This window comes from Centroberyx affinis, unplaced genomic scaffold (assembly GCF_046629955.1).
Source record: "Centroberyx affinis isolate AG114_WGS23_722 - 3 ecotype Tasmania unplaced genomic scaffold, CSIRO-AGI_Caff_v1 ptg000441l_1, whole genome shotgun sequence".
Lineage (NCBI taxonomy): Eukaryota > Metazoa > Chordata > Actinopteri > Beryciformes > Berycidae > Centroberyx > Centroberyx affinis.
The window spans coordinates 45798-73173 of NW_027279104.1; the positions used below are offsets into that span (position 1 = coordinate 45798).

Sequence of the window (27376 nt, forward strand, 5' to 3'; positions counted from 1 at the left end):
AACTACAGTATCAAGTGACCCAAATGACTTTGAAGCTTTGACTCCAAACCACCTTCAGTTTAAAGTCCAGCCCAATCTTCTGCCAGGCTTATTTCAACCTGAAGATGTAGATGCAAAGCGCAAATGGAGACAAGTGCAATACATAGCAGATTTATTTTGGACAAGATGGATTAAAGAATATATACCACTTATGCAAGAAAGAAACAAATGGAACCGTGTCAAGTGAAACTTTGTCAAAGGAGACATTGTGTTCATTGCAGACTCAAATGCACCCAGAGGATCTTGGTTAATGGGACGAGTCTTAGAAACCTGAACTGGATCAAAGGGACTAGTACGCAGTGTGCTCCTAAAAACAAAGACAAACACACTAGAAGGCTAGAGGAATAGCATCACCTGGTGGCCGAGTCCCTGTTTTCACCAGACTGAACAGGAAATATAGGAAGTGAGCAATCACGGGGGCATTGCCAGTAAATTGATCCAGGTGGAAGACGCCAAAGAGCGTAGTAGTTTTCAAACGTAAACGATCGTAAATAATGTAACCTTTGTTATTTTGGTTACTTTTCGTGTTATTTGATTTACTCATTATCATATACTGAAAAGGCCTATTTCAGTTTTTTTATTTAAACTTTGTGGAAAGCTTTTTTCTTTGTTACATAGCAACTTCACCAACTTCACGCCATTCATTCATCGTCACCATCATCATCACCATTACGAATCATCAAGAATCAACAAACTGTGAGAAAACCAATTCAAGAAACGCGTTGAGAAATTGTTAGGGTCTATAACCATGCGGCACGTGGAAACATTAGAATTGGCCGCTACAATAATCTTTTTGAGACATTTCAATCTGTTATGAATGACTTTTAGCAGCTGACTCTGGGAAGTCTTCTGTTTTAGTACTTCTTGACCTGAGTGCAGCCTTTGACATAGTTCATCATTCCATCCTTTTGAATCGGCTCAAATACTGGGTTGGCATCTTGGGCATGGCTCTGGACTGGTTTTCCTCATATTTAACAAATAGAACTTTCTCAGTTGCCATTGGAGAAGTCAGGTCATCAGTAGCAACAGTCTCGTGTGGAGTTCCCCAAGGCTCCATCCTTGGCCCTATCCTCTTTTCAATTTACTCGCTTCTGCTGGGTCACATAAATTAGAAAACATAATATTCATTAAAGCTGAAAGCAGCGATGATCGGGCCCTCGCACCTTTGTGCACGTCGGGGTGTGACGCAGCCGCGGCGTCATTACTGGACACCGACCGGTCAACGTGGCCCACACCATGAAAATTCCATGTTAATCAAATGATGATTGTCACACAAGGCTTACTTCCTGTTGCCAGTAGGTGGTGCAATGACTATGACTCCTAATTGGCATGTATTTGTCCTCAGGCCTGGACTCTTGTCCAGCATGTGAAATCTGGTGCAGATTGGACAATGTACACTTAAGTTAACACAGCTTCCTCTTTCATGGCGAAACATCGAAATTCGCCGCGGTGCCAGGGCAACATCATTCGACGAAAGCTCCCAATCTTCACAATGAAGCGCCATCAACGTCCTACGGCTTTTCTGACCACATTTGAGGTGGATCTGGTCAACCCGCTAAGAGAAGCACAGCAAAGTATAAAACATGGCATTTCCTGTTGCCAGTAGGTGGCGCTATGACTATAACTGAATATTGGCATGTAGATGTGTTCAGGCCGGGACTGTTATCAAACCTGTGAAGTTTGGGGCAGATTTGACCATGTACAGTCATGTTACAAGCCACTTCCTGTTTCGTGGCGAAACATGGAAATTCGACGCCTTTCCACGCCCACGCCGTGCGACGAAAACTCAAGCTTAGCACAACTTTTCATCGTCAAGGTCTTTTATACATGCTGACCAAGTTTGAGGTGGATCCGATCAACCCCGTAGGAGGAGTGCGTTAAAGTACGACCCCTGCAAATGGCCAAAAATGCGCAAAAATGTCACAATAAATCCAAAATGGCCGACTTCCTGTTGGGTTTAGGGCATGGCACCAATTGACTTTTTTTTAAGTCTGGACATGATACATGTGCCTACAAACGTTTATACGAACGTTTTGACTCCAGTCTAAGCCTAGATAAACATGTTAAGACAGTGCTGCAGTCACGTTTCCTCCAGCTCAGTAAAATTAATTTGTAAAATTAAAGCATTTTTACCTTTTCAACATTTGGAAATTGCAACACATGCTTTTATTTCCTCACGCCTTGATTACTGTAAATCACTGTACTCAGGTCTTAGTCACCAAAACATTTCCAGATTACAACTAGTTCAAAATGCCACAGCCAGACTTTTGAACAATACCAGGGAAAGGGATCACATTACTCATTTTATCCTCTCTTCACTGGCTGCCAGTAGAATTCAGGATTGATTTTAACATTTTATTAATCACTTTTAGAGCTCTCTCAGGGCTAGCTCCTTCTTATATATCTGACCTTTTAACTCCATATGAGCCAAGATGCAGCTAAGATCATCTGGTTCGGCTCTTTTGGTTGTTACACAGCCTAGGTTGAAAACAAAGGGAGATCATGCTTTCTCCATTAAGGCCCCTAGACTGTGGAATGACCTGCCTGAAAAGATAAGGTTAACAAATTCAGTGTCTTAATCACTCTTTTAGACCCACTTCTGTCAGCTTGCTTTTATGTGAACTTTTATTTTTTATTTTATTATACTTATTTTCAGTTTGTATCTTAAACTATTTTGAGTCACTGGTTTTTACCCTACTGTTGTCTTACCGTGTATGCATTTATCAATGTCTTATTTTAGTTGTAAAGCACTTTGTAACTGTGTTTTGAAAAGTGCCATTAGTGTATTTCATTTGGTCAAGTTAGTTGAGGATGTACTTAAAAATGAATGTAAATACATTTTTAAAAGAATGTAGTTTTATTATTTGTACTGTATAATACCATTGCAAACATGTACAACATACTTGTTCTTAACTTATATATCATTATGCGTTTAAAAATACCACACCCACCAAAAAAGGAATAGTTCACCCAAAAATGAAAATTCAGTCATGATCTACTCACCCCCATGCCAGTAGAAAATTGGGTAAGGTTTGTTAGTTCATAAAACAGTCCCGGAGATCCCCGGAAGAAATACAATGCAGCTTTCTCCAAAACAACTGCAGCTGCCGGAGACCTGTCTTCAGACTTAAAAAAATAACAGAAAATAACCACAAAATGGCTCCATGCAGCTCTCCCAGGATATTCAAAGTCTCTTGAAGCCAACAGATACCAAAGTGACTTGAAAAGGCAGACATTTACACCATTATTTAGCTGAAATCACCACTCTAGCTGTTATTTCAAAATATGTCACCTTTGCACCCCGGCCTCGATAGGTAAGACTAGCTCGAATTAGCAGAAACAAGAGTTCCAGTTTGGCCATTTAGCCTTCAAAATAAAGGCGTGAGATTTGAAAATAGGTAGAAATACTGTTTTAAACCAATTACTTTGTATTTAATCGTCAAATTCAAAAAGTCGGTCTTTTCAAGTCACTTTGGGATCTTTTCAAGTCACTTTGTGATCTATTTTTTGAAGTCTGAAGACAGGTCTCCGGCAACTGCAGTTGTTTTGGAGAAATTTGCATTGGACTTCTGGGGATCTCTGGGACCCAATTTTCTACTGGCATGGGGGTGAGTAGATAATGACTGAATTTTCATTTTTGTGTGAACTATTCCTTTAAGCTACCAAACCCATGTTGAACTAAAACTACACTGAAATTGAAATAAAATTTAAAACTATATACAAAAAAAAACAAATAAAAAAAATCACAAACTATAATAACCCTGGTCTTAACATGATTTGTCAAGTTTACTGGTAGGATGTGTGGAAATTTGTTTACTTTCTTTCTTTGTCCGGCAGGTCTTGTTGGCACACACAGTGAATTGTGAATTATCAGCAAACAGCTAGTCTGTATTGCATCTCAGTGTCAGCATTTCAGATTCTGCCTCTGCTTGACCCACTGCTCATCTTGTCTCCTCTGAACAGCCCTTTCATCTACCAAGTTGTGTATCTGGTGTTTTACCAAGAGTCTCGTCACTGTCCTTACGCCAGGGAGGACAAATGTGACAAAAGTATAATTTTCTTTCTTTGTCGAGCAGGTGTTGTTGGTACATACACTCAGTTAGTTTCCATCTGGGTGAGGGTCAGTGTTATGTAGGAAAGAGGCCCAAGCCTGGTCTGATGGGACATCTGGCAGGACCCATCCCTGGGGAACCGCAGCACCATCAGGATGATCCACAGCAACCAGAAAAACATCCCACTCTCTCCTGACAGGAAACACAGGTTTACACTACTATGTGAATATTGATTTGACAGCATATTCAGCTAAATTAACAAAATTGAAAATTGTTATGGCATTGCTTTATTGACAACCAAGATTTAACCACCCAATAAATTGTCCCATTAACAACAATAACACGTATACATTTTCTGTAAGGGTCAACAGTCACAAACTTGCAGCTCTTCCAAGGTGCATGAATCAAAAGTGACATTTGGAGAACAAAAGACAAAGCTTAATGTGGAAAGGTTTTTAACATTAAAGCTGCCTTTTGTTCTCCAAGAGTAATTTATATTTTTAGGGTCAACACAATCACTGTACATAATCAATTTTAATGTAAAGCACTGTAATTAGGTTTTGAGCAAGTGCTGTGCAAATAAAAATATTCTTATTCTTATTATTATTAAGAATTAAGTAACAGAGGGGACACAAACCTTATTTGTACTAAAGCAGGTAGTGAGTGCTCTCCCTGGGTGAAGTATTCCTTAAAGGGCTGTAACTGGGGATCAGCAGGCATCTCATCTATGAAAAGACGGGGAAAATAAATTGTCACTTTAAGAAAAGACAATACTCTTATGTCAATCATTTCTCCATTGCAAATCACTACAGTTAGATGAAAACAATACATTTTTCTCTGAATTATGCTATTCTTAAAATAATCAAACTATGGAAGTGAAGCAACGGCCAAATTTGATGGCAGTTACCTCCAAAGAGCATTGCGTCCATGTCTTGTTTTCTCTGCAGGTGTCTCTCCCTCTCCTTCTTACGCCGTTTCTCCAGGTCTTTTCTCCGCTCCTCTTCCTGCTCTCCTTCCAACATGACCATCAGTGCTTTCTCCTCTGCTGAGTACACTGCTGTCCTTTTCCTCATTACAGCCCTCAGTTCCTCCAATCGGCTGATAAACGCCTGGTCACATTCTTGGTCAGGGAAGATACCTGGTACACAGTGGTCCAAATTTACTTTTTGGCTCATCTGCCAAGGGCTGGTAAACTAAAAAATATTATCATTCAAAATATATATTTTTTTCATTGTAATATGAAAAGTTTGGGTACAGCACCAGCTACTGTGGATTAAGTTTATAATTGTGACCTGCCACATAAGAATAACATAAAATTTCAACTAACATTAGGCTAGTTTACCATCCAGGAAGTTTAGACTTTACCAGTTTGTGTAGAGCAACATTACTGGCAGCCAATCAGGAGCCTACAGAGCCATTATTTTGCTTTGATTCAAGTTTGCCACACCTCCCAGTGTGGCAGCACTGATTTATCCACCAAAGACACATTTTAACAACATTTGCAGGGTTGCCAACTCTCACACATTTGGCATGAGACTCACACTTTTGGGTCCCATCTCAGGCTCTCACGCTCCCCAAACGAATGTCATGGCAGTTTAAAATACAGCAAGCATGTAAAATATAACATTTAAAATATAGTAGGACTCAGTCTGAGCAAACTGAGTAAGCTATTCTAAACACATTGGCTAGCACAATATATTTTCCCTACATGTCATGATGAGATCATTTTGGCGCATAGACAGTATGGACAGACTGTGGATTGGCTCATTTTCTCCCGTAATACTGCTGTGTGTTGTTTTCTGTGTGCGCAGGCCAAGTTCTTCAGGTGGAGTAAGACGATTCCAAACAACATTTTATTCATAAGTCATTGACATTTTTTCATCAACAAAAATAATTTAATTGTAATATAGGTACTAACAAATGTTGTAATTTCTTTTTTTCTTTCCTTTTATTGTCAAAAAGTAGCCTAACTATCCAAACAGGCAGTATCTGTATAGTCTACCCCTGCCTATTTACTCAAAATGGTTTACTCCTGTGCTTGCAAGTAGTTGGTTGGGTAATGATTTGATTCAAGTTTGAGCTAGAGCTTGAGCAATTTGGTCTTCACAACTTCCGGGCAACGTCCTGTGTGCCTACACATTAAAGGATAAGGCTGGTGTTTTTTAATGCATTTCTTACTTATGTCAACAAATCCAATGAAAATCAGCAATGAATTTGTTTTGCTAACAAGTCTCGTCCATGTAGCCGATGCCCAATAAAGCCATGTCCCAGTAGCCATATACCTCCATTGTATTAAAAAAAACTATTAAAAACACATCAAAGAGCCATGCCGTTGCTCTGGGCAACATATTTCATCATCACGATGTACCGGGCCAGTCTACTTTTTCCTCAAACAACTTAATAAACTGGCTGTAAACACGTTTTCCATCTCAGGAAAGTAGTTCTGTAGCACAGAAAATAGTCCCCATCGTAATGAAGAATTTGTTCCCATTTAAATTTGATTTGGTAATAACTACAATAGCCTGACTTTTCATGGTAACTGTTAGCGATTTTTAAAATTGAAACTATGTCTTTGTGAGCTGTATTTAAAGGTTTTTATCTTACAATTGGAGCCAATGACTTCCAGGTTGAAGACTAAAAAGGGTATGTGGGAAGTCGGAAAGTAATGGGAGTACAGCAAACATATTGTTGATTTTGTTATTTTCATAGGATTTGTTGATGATAAGAAACGTATTTAAAAACAGCAGCCGCATCCTTTAAGTGTTGTACTCGTTTTAGGCCAGTAGAGGGCGAGATATCCTATTTAATTGTATTACTGTGTATTATTACTGTTAATTGTTTCTATTTCATTATATTTTATGTACTACTTCTCCAAAGAGCAGGTTTGAAAGTGCGATGTCTTTGTTAAGGTACATGGCAATCATTCAATCGTTTAATGAGCTCTGATGGAAACTTGAAGTGGGAGGAGCCACTATGTACCACTACAGACTCTGTATGTTTCGAGCTTGAGAAGGATTAGTTCAAAATGATTTATTTGTTCTTTTTGGCCCAGCACTAGTAGTTGGGAGATTTTCTAGGGACCAGAGTGAAGACAGATGGTGTGTTTCATTAGTCGTTTTAACCTGCCCTCGTTGACTTCCCCTTGGCACTTCCCCTCGGGGGAATCCCTGCCGCCATCTTAAGTGACGTTCCATTACTCTGATAACTCAAGTGAATTTTTTGAGATCGACCTTTCAAGGGCAGAGGGAGCGAGTCAACAACGATGTACACTTCACAAGCGCATCTTACCCAGGATGTATTGTGACCGTCTGTCATTTCCGGTGCACGAACAAGTGATATATATAAATGTAAGTAAACAATCAATATTTAGAGGATTTAGACTTGTTTTTGAAATTAACTCATCTGCAATATTGTATTACTCATTATTACTCAATACTAATTATTAGGCCTGCTTAAGGGCAAGTGTGTTCCGTTTCAAATATTCTGCTCCCCGTCGGACCCTGCCCCCCTGCTCTGCAAGTGGCCACTCGCATGACGTATGGTGCTACGTATTACCAAGTGCCGATCGGAAGTGAAGGAGGGCCTGTTAAATGACTAATGAAAGGCAGGGACTCAGTGTTTTTAAATTAAACTGTTAGCCAATTCCATAGGCTATTGAAACAGAGTTGATGGCTTACATAATATCTTCCCATATATTCTCTGAGTGTTCACATTTTGCACTTTTAACTGAAATTTAGTCAACACAAGCCAATTTTTGGCAAGCTACTCATATTAAATCAGATGTCCCCTGGTATCAGGCCCAGCAGATTCAGATTCAGCACCCTGTCACCCCATGACACCCAGTGAACCTGTCTGACTGAAGGAGCAGGTGAGCAGCATTGTGTCGAATGGCCGCAGTTCTATTACTATCACACAACAGAAATCCTGTTAGGGGGGCTTACCTCTCTCTGTCTATTTCAAATATCAAACATAACTCAGGTAACTTATAAGTAATAGTTCCCCAGATCATAAGTTAGCAACTCTCTTATCCAGCTGTTCTCTAGGTGAATTGTTACAATAAATAATATAAAAATGTGCCTGTCATTTCTTGAAATCACACAATACACTCTTGTTTGACATAAGCATTAGTAATGTATTATCCTACATATTTTATACTATCAACCATAGATCCACCTAACACACCTAACAGACACCCTGGTGAGGAAGGCACGGCAGCGTCTGTACCACCTCAGACAACTGAGGAAATTCAGAGTCTCTCTGAGGATCCTAAAGACCTTCTACTCTGGTGCTGTAGAAAGAATCCTGACAGGGAGCATTACCGCCTGGTATGGCAACTGCTCCTCTCAGGACCGTAGAGCTCTGCAGAGGGTGGTGCGATCGGCTGAGCGTACCGTTGGGACTACACTTCCCTCTCTGCAGAACTTCTACATTAGGAGATTTTATATTTGCACACCATTGCTATTTCTATTTCTGTTGTAGCTACTTACTCTTACTTACTTGAGTTTTATCTTATTTCTTATACATTTTTTATTATTCAAATTATTATATTTTCTATATCTTCATCTTTCTTTAAAAAAATTCTATTTCTATATTTGTCTATTTTGTTTTATTTAGATTAGATTTATTACATTTTGACTTTAATTTTTAGCACAGCCTTGAGGGTTTTATGCCACACTGCATTACACTGCACATTTGGATGAGCATGTGACAAAGTCTTTGAATCTTGAATCACAAAGGCTCAGACTACCTGACTCTACTCACCAGATGACAGTATGCTATTTTGGTTGGTTGACTTATTTAATTTTAGGACGTCTTCATTCTTTTGAGAGCTTGATTGCATTTTGTGCATGAAATTAACTGTTAGATTAGACAGCGTCTTAGTGTTGCAACTGCCAACACGATGCTTTAAGGGTTTTGAAAACTCAGTATAAAGAAATGCTTGTAACCAATTGTGAAAAACTATGGAAATGGCATCTTCCTCTTATAAAAACATGGCCATAAATGTGAAGCCGAATATCCATGGCGTGTCATTATGTGAGAGAATTAATACATGTCATTGTTATAGTGCTACAGATACTTACTGATGTTTAAAATGTAGAGTAAAAACAATGTTCATAATGTAAACTGGCACTATGGGTTAGGTGTTGTACTGTAATTCTCAGCAGCTCAGGCAACATTAGTGGTCAGTTATGTTATACAACATAGGGCTGAAAGGGGATGAGGCAATGTCCACATATTTCAGACAAATTTCCATGCATCTGTCAGTGACAAGTGATGGCCAATAATCAGTTGTTTGTGAGTAATTAGGCTAAATAAATGATTTATGGTGAAAACATGCAAGCGCAAAAGTTACAGCCCATGACATGAAAATCTCACTCCAACCAGTTGACAACCCTGCATTTTGCACTTGGCGTGTGTTCAGTTTGGTTAATACTGGCACACCACCAAAACACACATTCAATTTTACTATTGACTAATTTTTGGCTATTGTCAGAACCCATTTTGAGGGATGCAACCAGTGCAGGTTTGGCAGTTGGCACAAAAGGTGAGGGGCTTATTGGCAGAGACTAGACACGGGTGTTACCTCACATATCACTCACATATCACTGCACCTGGAAGCATCCAAACTCCAAAGGGAGGCTTAAAACCCCAAAGGGAGAGAAATGCTGGAATTTTCTGCTAACATTTCTGCTGCAAATTAACCATGTACACACAGCAATATTGACATTTTTATCAGGATTGTCATGTTTCATTTTACTATGCATTCATTGTCTGAAAAAACTAAAAACTAACTAATTTCTTGATGGCACACTAGCTCCCATGAGGGTGAAAAAGATCTATTGCTGGCTAATAATAATTCTCACCTTTCCTGGATGCTGCCTCCTTTCTCAGTTTGCGTAGTTTCTCCAGAGACCTGAGGACATCCTGCATTCTTTTTACATCCGTCTGCTTCTTCCGCACTTCGCAGAGCACAGAGTCGGCAGCCAGCTTCAGTTCATGTTCCTGGTGGATATAAAAGTTCTTGGTAACATTACATTCAAACACGGAATTAAAACTGAGTTTGCCAAAATCTGACATAAATTTTCTTGAAATCCTCCAATAACCTAGTGTTTAGAATGTGTACTCTAGACTAAATAAAGAGCATGTTAAAATTATGGTAGGTGTACAATGCCACCTACTGCTGAAATAGTGTAACAATATTGTGCCAAATTTACTCACCATCTTCTTCTCCTCTACTTGCTGAATCCGTTTAGTCCTCCATTTATCTATTTCTGCCTCTTTTTCAGCAAATAGTCCCTCCATATCTTTATCCTCCATTTGTACTAGTTTCCTTCTCCGTTGCCGGGCTCTCCTCTTAGAAATACAGGACAGTTTATCTTTCAAGCCATCTAAACATTCAGAGTCGTTGAGGACTTTCAGTTTCTTTTGCAGCTCTCTTTTCACTTTCAAAGCAGTTACATAAGCGTCTGTCCAAACACTGTCATTCTCCAAGTTGTGTCTTAATATGTCACATGCAAGTGACAGCTTTGAGACAAGTTGAACAGCACCATAGAGAGTGTCTCCTATGTGAGAAACAGATATCCTATGTGGCTGCTGTGACTCTGGACTTTTGGAGGCACTGCCTCTGCTTTGTAAGAAACGCTTGACCAACTGTTCATCTTGTCTCCTCTGCACAGCATTTTCATCCACGGGTTGTGTGTCTGGTGTTTTGCCAAGACTTTGGTCACTGTCCTTAACCAGAGGAGGAAAGGAGGGGTAGCTAAGAAGAGGTCCACCGTGTCTCTCAGACAAATCTTGGTATTCGTGCTGCTGTATAAAACCTGAGTCTCGATCACTGATTGGTTGATAATCATACTGACTATTTTGGGGACCAGAGATAAAGTTTGCCGTAGAATGCTTAAGATTTTTTGGAATATCTGCAGCCCCAGTGCTACTGTATGTAGTCATTGGTCCAACCTTTGTGTTGGGGTGAACTGTGTCCACAGTGGGAGGGAATTGGCTGGTTGGACAGCTGAAGGGAGGTGGTGGTACGGAAGGATCAAATGCATATCCATATGCCAAACGAGGCCTTCCATAACTCTTTAATCCGGGTGAAGATGGTGGGAAATGGCATCTGAATCCGTAACAACTGTCATATCCTGGTGAAGTTGTCCACGGAGTATCAGGGTCATTTTGCTGTGGATCTTGAGCCGTATTGCTTACCATGTTAGCTGTAAACATCCCCTGTGAACTGTGCGGTGGTCTGCTAGCGGAGTACAGCGTGTCCAGATAGCCGCCATTATAGAGAAGCGGTTGCTGCTTTTCTGAGGGAGAAAGATGAAATGTGTTGTCCATTATTTTCAAGAGTAACTAGTAAACTGAATCAATGGAAAAGTCTCGTCTTTAGATAATGCTACATGGACGCCATATTTCTATGACGACGAATACTACTACTACTACTACTACTTCTGCTGCTGCTGCTGCTGCTGCTGCTGCTGCTGCTTCTTCTTCTTCTTCTTCTTCTTCTTCTTCTTCTTCTTCTTCTTCTTCTTCTTTTTGTCTTTTAATGGCGGTTGGCAACCAACGTCATAGGTGCATTACCGCCACCTTCTGCTTCGGAGTGTGGACAATATAGAACCTCCTTGGTGTGGACCAGAGACTATGCGCCACTTGATAAATTCATTATTGTCTTCATTGTAAAGTCCTGAATTCCCACCTCTCTGAATCCTTCTTTCATTTGTTGCTTTTCCTGTTCATATTTCCCACACTACTGCATAATGACATGTTCTACACTCTCTTGAGCTTGACAGTGATCGCACAGACTATAGGTTGCTTGAGTGTCTTATTTAGGTTGGAATGACCCAGCCTTATTGTGATATTAATGACTTTCTCTTTCCTGCACCGGCCTACATTTATAAATGATTCATTAACCTTGTTAAGAAAATTATACAACAATCTTCCTCTTAATTCAGTGTCCCACTCTTGCCATTTATCCACGGCTTTCCTCCAAATCATTCCTTTAACTTCTGATTTACTTAATGTTATATCTAACTCAATTGATTCTTTTTGCAGGGCTTGTTTTGCTAATGAATCGACGTCTTCATTTCCCTTCAGACCTACGTGAGCAGGAACCCACATGCATTGAATGGACATGCCTTGCTGTATAAATCTGGAATTAATCTGTAACACCTTGAACAAAATATCTTGACGGCTAGACTTCACTCAGGCTCCTGAGAACTGAAACTGAATCAGAGCATATTAAAACATTCCCTGGTTTAACCTCTTCGATCCACTGCAGTGCCAAAAGCAATGCTAGCATCTCCACCGAGTAAACTGAATCTGACATACGTTTCACTAATTCAATTTTCCTGTCAGGAACCACAAGCGCAGCCCCGCTGTCACCTGATGTTCTGGCTTCTTGGATCCATCTGTATATACCTGCAGGAACTGAGAATAATGTTCTTTAACATGATTTGAAAAAGCTGTTACCAGATCTACTTCACCGCTCTCAGTCCTCTTAAGTTCCAACAGGTATATCAGTCAGTGGAGTTGCTAGCAGCCACGGCTCAACATCTGGGATGACTACTGTTGGGTTTAACCTCACATTGAGACCACCCATCTCCTCAGCATAGTGGTTTCCAACCGACCCAAAATTTAATTTTTGTCCTCTTGTCTGTTCACAGCATACCTGCAAAACCGCTTTTGTAGGATGATGTTCCCCATGCCCCTAAATATTGGCCCAGTAGTTCGTCATTAGCTGTTTTCTTCTTCTTCTCTCCTGCTATGACTTGCAGGGCTGGAATAGGTGTTGTTCTCACTGCTCCACAGCACATTCTAAGAGCTTGAGCCTGAATCTTAATGAGCTTATCAAGCAGTGTTTTTGAATCTGACCCATAAGCCACACTACCATAGTCAAATACAGACCGGATTAATGCTATATATATTGTTTTTAAAGATGAGACGTTTGCATCCCACTCCACCCCATTTAGACATCTCATTATTACTTTCTGACATTTCCCTACTACCTTGTTGATATGAACTCCCTGTGTCAGCTTTGAATCAAAGCAAAAAACAATTTGTTCTCCATCTACAAATCAAACTCTTCAAGAATGTAAGTGAAAATTCCCCAAATTTATATGGCCCAAAAAATCCAGATTGGGACATGTGTATTGAAAAACTTAAAACCAGGTATAGCTCCAAAACCCTCACTTTAGTATTGATTTACAATTTTTTGTGTTTGAGCACCCCCCAAACATGTGTTTGGGGGGTGCTCAAATTGAAACACATGGGATTAGTACTACTCCCATGTGTTTCAATGGCTGCATAGCACTGTTTATTATTTCAGAACCTGAGTTCTGTCTCCTTACTCCCCCTTCTAACAGTGTACACATGTATTAGTCGACAACAGTAAAGACATTGGTAGGTTGATCATCAAATAATTTATCATATACACCATTCTGGCAGCTTTTTTGAGGTGAGCAATATCTCAACCCCCCTACCCCTACTCCCCTGGTCACAGTCAAGTGTTTCCCCACTTTCCAAATCCCAAATTAACCCCTCCTAACACCTCAAAGAACTGTTTTACGTGTTTCTGTGTGTTATTGTTGAACTTTTATCATTTTTGCGACTTGGGTTAGGCGATCATGTAGGCTATTTGACATCTCAATATCAATGAATGAACCAAAGTTTTATTCTTTCTATACCCCTAAATTACCATCTATCTGTAAGAACATAATGTGCAAAACAGACAATGAAAGGCTGTTAATGCGGTTTAGTAAAAAGGTGTTATCCCCAAAGGAAAAGTCCAGTTCCTCCTATAATTATAATTCAATGCCAGCATATCCACTATGTAAATTTCATCTGTCAAAATGGTAATTCTTGATATAATTGAGTTACTACTGGTGAAAATGTTACTTCCAGATATCCAGATATGTACGTATCCACAATGATAAAGAAACAAAATGCTCATTCGCAGACAGAAAAGACAGACAAGATGAGGCGAAGAGTTAAAAAAGTGGGAGAAACAACATACTCTACACCTTAAGGTAAGTAAGCCTATTCATGTTTTTACATTCTTCCACAATAAGTTTTCTTGGCTTTGAGTATGTAGGGCGATGTGATTTGCAAATCTTCAAGGCAGGGTCTAAAATTAGCATTAAAACTTGTCTTTAATTCAATAAATCAGAGGATAACATCTTTTCAGTTTCTCAAAGTTTGTCCCTGCTGACCACCGTAGCTACACTCTCTGACCATGAGACAATCAAATCAAAGCAACGCAATGACTCTGGCTTTACATGCTGTAGCCACAAAACAACCATTGAAAACGGTCCTGACGTTATCAGTGAGATATTATTATGCTTATATCAAATATAAAAGTTGGGATGTAAGGTGGGATTTCTGTGCGTTCTAGGTGTTTCTGGGGTTGAAGGTAACGAAAAGGTTGATAGAATTGCAAAAACTAAAGAAAAAGCATTTAATGGGGGAAACAGTGTCACAGTATGATTAAAGTGGAACTTGAAAGGAAATGGCAAGCAATGTGAAACGAACACACACAGACACTATTTACTAATTCAGTAGTCAGTAAAGAACTGAAACAAGGAGACACTGTGGGTTAGGCAGATGTCTAAAATAGGCTAATTGGTAAACATTCAAATGAAAATGTGAGTGAGGCAGTATAATAAGTGTAAAGCATGTCATGTTGCAGGAAACAGAAGGGGGTATTGTTCAAAAAAGAAAAGAAAAAATAATTACGAGATCCGTGTTTTTCTTTGAAAACGTTTTTGCACTTAACTAGAAATAGAAACTGATAAAACAAAGATTTGGATTTTTTTTACACACACGGATTTATCACAGGATTTAATTCATAATAGAATTTATGTGACTATTTTCATCGATCGAGGGCAGTAATACGCCGTTGATGCGTCTACACTGACGGAAATCTACAGAAGAGGAAGAAACTACGCTCTTATTCTGAAAAAATCGCACCGGAAGATTTCAGCTGGTGGAACTTGGGCGGAACACAGCCGAAGAAGTAGGGAAAAAAAATCTACGCGGAAGTCGATGAAACTAAAGTCATATGACCAGAGAGCTGGAGAAAATGTTACCCAGAAATGGATGAAAGTGCGCGGATACGGTGAATAACATTCATAACGAAAACGGTAGCAATTTCCGTAAATTTTGTTTGTTTACATTAAACGTGCCATGTGTAATGTTGTTCCAGCTAGCAGCTAGTTTCAAGTGGTTGGCTTCGACCAACCAGGCCTGTAAACCAGCATATCGTAGTCACATTTTCTCTCAGTCCAAATCAAACGCATGCGTGTCTGTATAAAACTATTTAACTACATAATTCTGTAAGGGAATAAGCCTGGTTTTTAGTTTTTACGTTTAGCATAAGTACGAGCGATCCTCAGTTATTGGTTGATTATTGGTTAACATTAGCTGTTTAAGTTACCATTATTTTTTAACCTCTTTGTTTGTTTCTGAATGTGTTCCAGAGATGGAGGAGATTAAATTGTCTCCTGACTATAACTGGTTCAGAAGTACGGTGCCCCTGAAAAGGGTAAGTAGGTTTTGCTTTGAATTCCCCTCAGATACTAGCATGGTTTTCACTGGGCCCAAATATGCAAAAGAAAGAAAGAGGGCGGTAGACTGTGGATGACAGAATCGGCCGTAATTAGTAATAAATTAATACAGAAACAAATGTATTGAGAAATACACTAATGCATTAAAAAAAAAAAAATGTAACGTTATAGAAATCTAAGGCAAGGCAAACTTTATTTATATAGCACATTTCATACACAAGGCAAATACAATGTGCTTCACATAAAACAGAAAAAATACATACACAGACCATAACTATTTAAAATGACATTAAAAAGGAAAGAAAAGAAAGAAAGATAGAGATAAAATAGGTAAAACACACATAAAAGAAATAAAAGAAATAAATAAAGATAATAACACCTGTTACATCTACATACAGATGATTTAGTGGAAAGCCACAGAGAAAAGGAATGTTTTGAGCTGACTTTTAAAAGAGCTGACAGTGGGAACATCTCAGTTCTTCTGGAAGTTTATTCCAGTAATTGGGAGCATAATTACTAAAAGCAGCTTCACCTGATTTAGTTTTCACCCTGGGAACAACTAACAGACCGGTCCCAGATGACCTCAGAGGTCTGGGTGGCTCATATCCTAAGAGCAGGTCAGAAATGCATTTTGGAGCTAAGCCATTTAGCGCTTTATAGACAAGCAGCAGAATAAAATCAATTCTATGGCACACTGGAAGCCAATGCAGTGATCTAAGAACTGGTGTAATGTGTTCTGTTTTCTTAGTCTTAGTCAGAACTCTGGCAGCAGCATTCTGAATCAGCTGTAAACACGATCTTGTAATGGTATTGATATGGTTGTTAAAATTGAGATCGGCATCCATAATAACACCAAGATTCCTAGCTTGGTCTTTACTCTTGAAAGACAGGGAGCCAAGGTGAGTCCTAATTGTCTGACTCTTTTCCTTAGTGCCAAAGATAATTACCTCCATTTTGTCTTTATTTAGCTGAAGAAAGTTTTGGCACATCCAGTCATTAATTTCCTCAATACACTGAATCAGAGAATCTACAGGACTAAAGTCACTTGAAGAAAGATATATATAGAGCTGAGTGTCATCTGCATAATTGTGGTAATGAATGCTATTTTTTTTGTATGATATGTCCTAGTGGAAGCATGTAGCGGTAGAATAAAAGAGGGCCAAGGATTGAGCCCTGTGGAACTCCACATGTCATACTGACCCTTTCAGAGACAAAGTCACCGATAGACACAAAGTAGTTCCTCCCTTGCAGGTAGGTCTTGAATAGGGCTGCACGATATTGGAAAAAACTGACGTTGCAATATTTTTTTTTTCTGTGACATATATTGCGATATGAAAAAATACAGGAAATTTCACCAGATACACGCAGTTTACAATGTACAGATATATAATTAACAATCATAATTTTCCATCATTTGGGTACTTTAAAAGTCTATCCTCTTCTAACAAAACAAACCCCCCTCCTACTTCTACCACACTTGGTTCAGCCCTCTGCCACCCCTCCAGAAATCAGCTTGGACTCCTCCACTACAAGGAGTGGAGAGAGAACAGGTGGAGAGGTATTTGGGACAAACAACACATGTTTCTTAATAAACTTTACAAATGGACTTGTGTGTCACAGTTGTGTTATTTACATGTAAGGATACAAGGAGGATGGTAAAACTCTCAAACTCAAGCAACAAACAGATTTATCTATATGCCGGCAAGAAGTAACTGAACGCCTGCCTCTAGCATCCAGGCAACATTATCTGTGACAGTAGCCGCGTTGCGTGCATGTTTACAGGCAGGTGATACGCAGACTCTGCATGCACAGCGATCAGTTCGCTATATGCTCCGGTGAAGGGGTGCACTTGATCAGTTTGTCAAACAACCAAAACAGGCAGCGCTCATTTTCAGGTTGTGGTAGGCGACTAGTGGGACCTGCTTTGGTTGTTTGATAAATTGTACATCATGCGTCCTGCAATGTGACTATTGCACATGTGCACATCGCAATGTCGATGCTGAAACGATGTGTCGTGCAGCCCTAGTCTTGAACCAATTTAAGGCTGGGCCAGAGAGTCCAACCCAATTTTCTAGTCTATCTAATAATATTGTGTGATCAACAGTGTCAAATGCAGCACTAAGATCCAGAGGTACAAGGATAGAAAGCTTGCCTGAATCTGTGTTCGAAGATCATTCACAACTCTAATAAGGGCTGTCTCAGTGCTATGACGAGGTCTAAATCCTGATTGGAAATGGTCAAAGTGAGCATTTGAAATTAAATAGTTGTTAAACTGGTTGAAGACAATTTTTTCCAGGATCTTACTAATAAAAGGGAGATTGGAAATAGGTCTGTAATTACTTATCACAGAGGCATCCAGGCAACTCTTCTTTAACAGAGGCTTAATAACAGCTGTTTTCAAAGCATTTGGGAAAACACCAGACAAAAGAGAGCTGTTAACAATTTGCAATAGCTCATTCGCCAGCTCATTCAGCTAAAGACATTTTTAAAAAAGCTTGTGGGCAGCAGGTGGACAACTTAAGCTGTTGTATAGTGTTCTCAAGTGTTGAGTAGCCAATAGCAGTAAACTTTGCCATATAACATTATTTATGCGTGAATGAAATGGAAGCACCTTCCTGTTAGACATGGAAGCACTGATGGTTTGTCTGATACTCACAATCCTATCACTGAAAAAGGCGGAAAATTAATTACATTTAGCAGTAGAAAGACGCTCTGGGGCAATTGATGCTGGGGGATTTATCAGTCTGTCAACAGTAGTAAAAAGTACGTACATTGTTTGTATTTTCACTAAAGATCTTGGCAAAAAAGGATTGTCTGGCATTTCTCAATTCTATGTTGTAGTTTTGAAGCTCCTCTTTTTAGATATTGTGAACCTGGAGTTTTGTTTTTTGCCATTTACGTTCAGCCTTTCGGCATTCTCTATTCCGTTGTTTTACAGACATAGCATTTCTCCAGGGTGCTTTTTGCTTACCAGAGAATTTCACCTTAACTGGTGCAATGTCATCAATGGCATTCCTAGTTTGACAATTAAAATTTTCAACAAGGTCATTAATACAATGCGCAGTGGGCATTTGTGACATAGATATGGCGTTCATAAAAGCTGCAGCAGTATTATCATTGATGTAGCGTTTTTTACCAATTTTTGGCCTAGCTTGTAGTTCCAGATTTATGGACACATCAAAGAAAACACAGAAATGATCAGATAGACAACATCAATAGTAGCAGTTTTAGTTATATTGAGACCCCCAGTGATAATCAAGTCCAAGGTATGCCCCAATTGTGGGTGGGCCCCGACATATGCTGAGACAGACCAAAAGCCTCTAGCATACTAGTCAGCATGGTTATCATTTGGATTATCAACGTGAATATTGAAGTTACCCAATATAGCCAGACAATCAAAATCTGTGGAGATTTTGGACAGTAGTTCATCAAATTCGTCAAAGAAATTGTTGGACTGTTTAGGTGGTCTATATACAGTCAGAAATAAAACTTGAAGAGTACATTTCAAAGTAAAAGCAAGGTATTCAAAAGATGTAAAATCCCCAAATGACACCTGTTTGCACTGAAACACATCAGAGAAAAGAGCTGCAACACCTCCCCCTCTCCTGTCAGCTATAAAAACATCTAAAAAATTAAAATTGGGGGGTGCAGATTCAATAAGAATGGCCATTCTGCCATTTTTGTCTAACCAGGTTTTAGTTAAAAACATAAAATCAACTTTATAAGTATTAATTAGGTCATTGATCAAAAGAGACTTGTTAGCCAGAGACCTAATATTGAGCAAGCCAAGCTTTATGTTTTTTTGGGCTAGTTTTAGATTATTGGTTACAGGCCCTGGGGCAGGATGTCTGCAATTGTCAAGTTGTTTCACACTTATCAAATTTGATAAGTTTGCAGCATGGAGAGGGTACGTCTTGCTTGCTGCTAGTCAAAACAGGAATGGGGAAAGTTACAAGCACTGACGTAAAAACTCTTGGTGGTGGTTGTGATCCAGCAATATGTGTATTGGGTCCCAGCTTGATATGGGAAATTTCATGACTACCAGCTACATTGTAGCAGGGACCTCAAGGCCATCAGTTGTTTGCTTCTCCGGTATTGATATCAGCAACGCTGGTGTGACACAGTGCGCTTGGCGCCTCCAGGATGGATGAAGGTCGAGGGCAGCAGGGAGGGGGAGGACGTCTGGGAGTTGAAGGGGGGGGCATGGGCGAGGGGGACGACGGGGACGACGGGGAAGAATTGAAGAGTGGGGCTTTGGTGGTGGTGGAGCCTGAGGGCTGGCTAGAACGGTGCGGGGAAGGGGTCGAGGGGTGAGATAAATATACAAGTAAATAACAATGAGCATGAATTAGTAAGACAATGTATAAACAAGAAAAATCATCTAGGCTACATAGGCCTACTCATTTATTTCCCCAGATTTCCCAGTTGTTTTATATTTGTGCCTACTTTGGGATGATACACAGCCTATAATGAGGCTGTGTGAATCAAATGCATGTGGGTGGTGTTTAATAGACAATTGGTTGATCGTTGTCATGGAGCATTGCTTGATTAGATTTGCCTTACGGCTTACATTAATGTTCCTCATGGTACAACTTCAGTTGTTCATGGGACAATAAGCAAAACTAGATAACTGTGTTCACTTACCTATAGGTAAAACCCTAGTACGCGCAACAGAACGTGCAGACCGTGGATGGAACAATAACAGAGCTGGTGTAGCAGCGTAAACTGCCGTGCTGCAACTGGGCCACAAAACAAATACGTATACGCTAACTCGTGCTGTGTAGATTTGGGGTTACGTGACTGACACCAAAACAACTTTGGGTACGTTCCATTTGGCCAAAATGCGTCCTCTCCTCCGTCCTTGTGGCCTTGTCTCCTCGCTGACCCGGCATCCAAAAATGAGCCGCCATCATTAAGTACGTTCCAATTAGTTAAAAGACGCATGAAGGATCCTTCATGTCTCCTCCTCTGGTCGTAGTGCGACCAGAGAAATAATGCAGAAATAATGACGATAATTCACGTGCCTGTAGCCTGTAGGCTAAACCCAGCTCCATACCATTAGAAACATATAGAAAAAATCTCATTCTGTATCTCATTCTGTCTTAATCTTTCTTGTGGATTGTGTTTGTGTGTTCCCATGGAATTTCTCTTTGGGGAGAATAAATTCTTACTAAACCTTATTAACAACAATTCATTGTGTTTTTTGCCCATTATGTTCTTACAGCTAGATCTATGGTCATTTAGGGGAATAAAAAAAATACAACTTTGGTTCATTGCTAGTGAGATGTAAAACAAACATCTTTGCCTAACCCAAGTCACAAAAAAGTATCAAGTTGGACAATAAAGCACAGACACACATCAGCTTAAGAAATTTATTTTTTGGTGTTCTGCCTCCATCAGGCTCAGACAAGGCTCATTAGGGGCGGACAGAGATGAATTACACATTAATGTTAACTGTGTGAATGTTTGTGGATAAAACTAGACAGCTGTCATCCGTGGATGGGAAGTAGATACTGTGTGGGAGGCGCCTCAAACGCCACACTTCAAGCATCACTTCAGTGTGGCGCGTGCGAGGACATTCCGATTGACAGCACCCGGTTCACTCCTCCCGTTTCCTCTCCTTGCATCTCCTCCTCGTTTCCCTGGTGACCTTTGACCAAGGAGTAAGAGGAAGGAGGAAGAGACACGAGGCGAGAAGACGAGGAGGTCTTGTCGCAACCGCTTCGTCCGTGCTGGCTGGCTCACCTTTTTCATCGGGACTAAACCCAAAATAGTCCCAAACAGGGGCAGAGGCATTTTTCTTTTTTTACTAGTCCTGTATCCCCACCACTCGCAGTCGCCATCTTTCTCAGCTCAGCTGCCTGTTCCACCAGTAGAGACTGACCTCTGCTGGTGCGTGCTGTGCACTACAATACATCGCCTCAATACAGCTTCTCTGTATCAGTTTAATAGAAAGAGGAGTGTCTGTATTTTTGACAGTATTGAAAATCATACCGTCTGGATTTCTAAATACCCTGGTATACTGTAATACTGTGATACCGCCCAAGCCTACTACAAATGCAAAAAGTTCATATCTCATAATTGACTGCATAGATTTTTATGAAATTTTGTACACATGTTCTAAATCAAACCATGAAATTTGGTCATTATTGATGAAAGTGGGCATGGCTAGTTGCATAATAACCAAATCTTCACAGGTATTAAAGTCACAACTTCAAAAGTTCATTAAAAATCTGCTGTATGTCCTAGAAAGCTGAAATTTTCAGGACATGCTGGCTGAAGTGAGATAAATCTTTCATACACTGGTACCTACCCCCATTCTGAAGTTGCCCCCCTCTGTTTATAGCTAAAACTGACTGTGATCCCACAGTGTTGTCCTCCTAAACCGTACGTTACAGGAAAAAAAAACATGATTTTTGAAATCCTCATACATTAATTAGTAAACAGCCCAAAAATTGTAATGATATCTTGAAAACTGAGCGTATGGTAGATGGAAATGTGCAGCTGCAAATAGTTTGATAAATTGACAATGTGATATGTTCAAGATAGGATGATAAATCTTCATCAAACTAAAGACAAATGATGTCTGGACTCTCAAGATGATGTCTGTAAAGCCATGTGTAAATTGATTAATGTGATTGATCATTGGAGACGCTGGTGCTAGGCGCAGCCATTCTCTTGTTCACCCCGGTCGCACACTGTCTGATCCCCCAGAAAACGAGAATACAGAACTTGTCCATGCGTTTTTTTATTCAAATCAAATGAATATGAAATGTTGAATGCGTGGTTACATTCACTCTTTCCAAAAACAAAAGTCACATTTACGATACCTGGGTCACTCGCAGCTCTCTCATCTTCCTCTCTAACGTTATGTCATTGTCATGCTGTTTTTCTGGCACAATGCCACTAAATAGGGTTCCCCTGTTATTGAGGTGAAACGTTCAAGAGGAGAGAGCTCCGGTGTCTCCTCACCCTGCCGGAGGTGCTGACACAACTGTCGCTGTGCAGCAATGCGCTTCTTGGCGTCAACCTTTATATCGGACAATTTTCTTTTTGTCCCCCACCAAAGGGGGGACTATGGATCGCTCTCCGTCCGTTAGTTAGTTAGTTTGTTCGTTCCTTAGTTAGTGACACTGTAATATTGACTTTGTGCCGCTAGGGGGCGGCATTGGAAATGAATGGGGACTCAGTGGTAAAGCAGGTCATACAGTTAAAGTTATCATACAATGTGGGGGACAATGAATGGGGACTCAGTGGTAAAGCAATACAGTTAAAGTTATCATAGGTAACATAATAGTCTACACACACTACACACTTGGAGACATCAGACTGGGTTGATGTGTTGAAGTGAGAGTCAATGGAGAATTTTTGGGCAAACCTCTAACCACAAGACACTGTAGTTATTGTACAGTTGTTGTACTGTTATTGCACTCATCACTTCACTACCACTGTGCTGTCAGTGTTGACTACTTATGTCATATTATCACTTACCTACTGAGCAATACCATATATCACTTATCATTTAGCATTTATATTACTCATAACACTCACGCTGCTGGTGTTGTATGTTATATTGTATATTGTATTATAAATTGTATTGTAGTGTACATTGTGTAATGTACGGATTGTATTTATTGCGTATTGTAGTTCTTATATTTTGTACTGTATTGAGTAAAAACAGGACAATTACAGTTACTACATTTCAAGATGTAACTTGTAAACCTAATTCTGAGGAGAGTAGGCAACAGAAATATATGGTCAATCTGTCCTTTCATTGTCCCATACCAAAATGCTTATACAATTTCACACTATTACACTCAGCAATCACTGACTGATCCAAGGGTGGAATTACATCACTGGTGGGGGACAATATGTTTACCATTTGCTTGTTTATTTTTAGTTTTATAAAGGGTCCAACTCTCGGAGCTGGCAGCATTAACTGCTGCTGTGACATGTTGCCACTCACCACTGGTTTTGCCATTTTCTCACGCAGAGAATGGAATGACAAGTACATTTACATACACATCAGTATTCATTCAGGGTGTTTCATTGACCATCTGTGGTTAATTGTGGGACTTAAGGGGTGGAGTATGAGGCTTGCGCACGTGCGCAACATTTCAAGTTGGATTGTGATTTATAAAGGGGAAATTGCGTGCAAGTGTGCGTATGCACGGTTTTATAAATCCAATTATTTTTGTAAAATACTTGATTGGCATCACTGATTGGGGTGTGGCCAGATGTTTCAACTCATAGAGAGCAGTGCAGTTTTCTGGCCTATGTGACTTACTATTGTTTTATTTGTTAATGCAGGGCACTACAATGTTCTATGAAGTGATTAGCACTGTCAATCTGTGATATGTGATATCATATACTGCAGTATAACAATACTTCTCCATTTAGTTTCTCAGTAGGTAAAGTATTAGCCTTTCTTTCAATCATTTTATTTATTGTTACAATGATATATACGGAAAAAAACAAAAACATCACATCACGGTATATCAAAACAATAGCGCACAAAGTACTAACAGAAAAGAGCACTATACAGTTATTTCCAATAGAACACACCCACATGCGGACCGAAACGCCCACAAGCACATAGACAATCTGACCGTGCTGAGTATGCATGCAGGCATACACACACATACAGTACACGTGTACATTAGAGGTGTGGAAATTTCTTGATTCTAAGATGCATCGCGATGCAGACGTGGACGATTCTGAATCGATTCACAAATGTCAAAAATCGATTTTCTAAATGTTAGTTAATAACGTGATGTTGACGGAACGAAAAAGGCGGAACTCAACTGCGAGGGAAGTGCCGCACCCGGACAGTGTACAGCGCGCACACGCTAGAGTTATCTTGTCAATACATCCATGTTTTTTGTAGTTCATCTTCAAAAAAGGTGGCAGCAGTTGCAAGCAATTTTGATTTAATGGCTCAATATTTACCTTTGCGAGACGTACGTGAAGTATATTGTGAACTTTCTACGCCATCATTCAGAGACTAACGTTAGCACAGCAGAGCAGTGATCAGCAGTAACAAACAATGAGACCGGCTGACCAACACACACTGCAGCACTTAAACAACTTAAACCAACTCTGAGGTGAAGAAAATAACTCGGTTCTCAGTCTGTTTAACCTCAATTAACCAATTCTGCAACTAACCCGATCAACCCGACCGACCCCCCTCCCCCTAAAGAAAATTTCCCCTCGGATCTACACGAATCTCGTAGGTGACCTATTTTGATCTCAAAACGGCGAATTTTGCCGAAAGGTGAGGAGTTTGCATCTCTGTTTGTCTGTTTGTTAAATTATGGATCATTTGTAATGATCCATAATTAAAATAAACAGATGAATTTAGTAAATTCAATGATCCATAATTAAAATAAACAGATTAATTTAGTAAATTCATCTGTTTATTTTAATTATGGATCATTACAAATACGTTATGTTTTAAAAGTAGCAAGTTGTCATACAGTGAGAAAAAATAAATCATGTATAGAAATCAAAAATTTTGATGCATCAAGATGCATTGATAATCGTTTTATAATCGCATCGTAGCTCTCTGAATCGGAATCGAATCGTGAGGCCAGTGAAGATTCACACCTCTAATATACATACACAGCACACGACTTAAATGGGTGGTCACATCAATAGCGCACAAGGTACTAATAGAATAGAGCACCATACATAAAAAAGTACTTTTCAAAAGAACACACCAACCGAGACGCCCACAAGTACATAGACGCACATACACTCCGACCCAACGTGCTGAGTGTGCACGCGTGCATGCATGCACTACACATATACTAACATATACCCACCCATACCCACCCACTAACAAGCAACAAACATTAAAATACAACAAAACAAAACAGATACCTGTGATGGGGCTCGAAACCAGGGGTGAGGGATATTAGCTGGAGGGAGGGAACACAGAAAACAGACTAAAATAAAAAAATTAAAATTCCAAACTCTACAGTCTTCTCCATACAATCGTATTCTCTACAGTCTTCCCAATACAATCATATCTGTGGTAATATAACCATTATGATATCACTAAATGTTGCAAAGCTGATACTTTCTCTGTTACCTGGTGCAAGCATTTGTTATTTACAAGAAGTGTACATAAACCAAATATATATTTATACATTCTTACAACACTGTAAAAGTTCTTGCAATTCATTTGATATTAGTTCATATTTACAAATCCTCTGGTAATTATTTGATGATTTTCTTTGCCAGGGCACCATGTGTTGAAAAACAAATCAATATTTCCTTTTAGTACATAAGCAGGGCTCCAGACTGTGACCAAAATGGTCGCATATGCGACCATTTTTTGAGAGTGTGCGAGTTAAAATTTCACGTGGTCGCATTCGTGCGAGTACATGATGATCATTGGTGCCACTCCGGCACAGGTACTGCAGTGTTTCCCACACGCAGACTTTACTTGGGCGGCTGCCCAGGTATATTAACAGCCGCCAAAGTATATTTGGCGACACATTTTAGCATTTTTTATTTTTATTTTTATTTTTTTTATCTGTCCGAGAGAATGATGTCATTCGCGATCGAGTAACTGCGTGTAGCGCATTGACTCGCTCAGCCTCTAATTGCTCCAAGCGATCTCTCTCTCTCTCCCTTGCTCTCTGTCTCTGTCTCTCGCTCTCTCTGTTGCTCCCCCTCTCTCTCTGTTGCTCCGTCTCTGTCTCTCTCTCTCTCTCTCTCGCTCACATGCTCTCTCATCGGACCCGTCTGTTCGCCTCCCACTGCACACGCGTGAGGGAGATATTTTTTTCCGTGCCAAGAAGACGGTCAACTGAAGTCCCGAAAATGAGAACTAACAGTTAACGTTACTCGGAATACAGCTGAGTTTCCCAGATTAGCACGCTGTGTAGCCTAGCTGCTAGTCAGTATCCACTGAGTGGACTGATCATGTTAATATTAACTTTTTAACTGACTCTGAATGTTTGCTCCATCAATCGAGATTAATATTGAAAAATATTTTTCAAAGAAGGAAAAGGACTGGTCCTGAGGAGGAGCAGGACAGTCTGGACCAGAGGAGCTGCTGAGCAGTAAAACAGAGCAGATAATAAAGTCAAAGCCTGTAATGTAACGATGTAAAGATACAGGAGAGACTGACAGCACAGAGAGATGTAGAGGGCAGAACAGCAGATTTCTCTGTAAAAGGAGTCTAATTTCTATTCTTCACCTTGCTGACAAAAGCAAGCAACAAACAACAGTGTAGCACTGTTTATATTTTTAAGTTATGTTATCTTTGACACAAAGTACTTTAGATATATACAAGTTAGTTATTTGTTTGACAAATGGAACTATTTAAAATGGAGTACATTAGATAATTTTTCAGCCATCCAGGTAATGGGATCTTTTATTGATATTAGCCTATATGTTGACAATGTAAGAGAATACAAGAATAAAAAGGCACTCGACCCTCCCCCAACCCACCTACCACCACAAATGCATTCAAATTATATGGGAAACACTCTACTGCGTAACCTCTCCCTATCTGCACTCTCCCTGCCTGCAATTCATCAGTGCTGATCACACTGATGAAGAACAGGTTGAATGTGTGATTAATACCATGCTGTACCAAAAAAAAAAAGGGTGCGACCAAATCGTGCTGGTGCGACCAACTGAGAAAGTTGGTAGCACCAGTGCTACCAGTGGAAAAGTTAGTCTGAGCCTTTCCAAGTGTAGAATATTCAT

At 39.8% G+C, this 27376-nt stretch overlaps 2 protein-coding genes across 2 annotated transcripts in view; one reads left to right on the plus strand and one right to left on the minus strand.

Annotated features, from left to right (window-relative positions):
* Positions 1-2897: 2897 nt before the first annotated feature.
* On the minus strand, positions 2898-11529 carry pdcd7 (programmed cell death 7). The gene is made up of 5 exons (XM_071516986.1): positions 10311-11529; positions 9956-10094; positions 4999-5229; positions 4729-4816; positions 2898-4283 (listed from the first exon to the last, which is right to left on the minus strand). The coding sequence occupies exons 1-5, from the start codon at positions 11424-11426 to the stop codon at positions 4139-4141; spliced, it is 1719 nt and encodes a 572-aa protein (XP_071373087.1). The 5' UTR covers positions 11427-11529; the 3' UTR covers positions 2898-4138.
* Positions 11530-15082: 3553 nt separating this feature from the next.
* spg21 (SPG21 abhydrolase domain containing, maspardin) overlaps positions 15083-27376 on the plus strand; it is a 35070-nt gene continuing 22776 nt past the window's right edge. Inside the window, 2 exon segments of the mRNA XM_071516988.1 lie at positions 15083-15204; positions 15566-15630. Of these exon segments, the coding sequence (XP_071373089.1) occupies positions 15132-15204; positions 15566-15630 (138 nt within the window). The 5' untranslated portion in view covers positions 15083-15131.

What these genes read in the sequence shown, in the direction of transcription:
- pdcd7 (XM_071516986.1), bottom strand. Translation starts at nt 11,426, where the DNA reads ATGGACAACACATTTCATCTTTCTCCCTCAGAAAAGCAGCAACCGCTT. An exon ending in GGAGGCAGCATCCAGGAAAG is followed by an intron (nt 5,230 to 9,955) that starts GTGAGAATTATT and finishes ACTGTGTACCAG; the next exon opens with GTATCTTCCCTGACCAAGAA. An exon ending in CCTGCTTTAGTACAAATAAG is followed by an intron (nt 4,284 to 4,728) that starts GTTTGTGTCCCC and finishes GTTTCCTGTCAG; the next exon opens with GAGAGAGTGGGATGTTTTTC.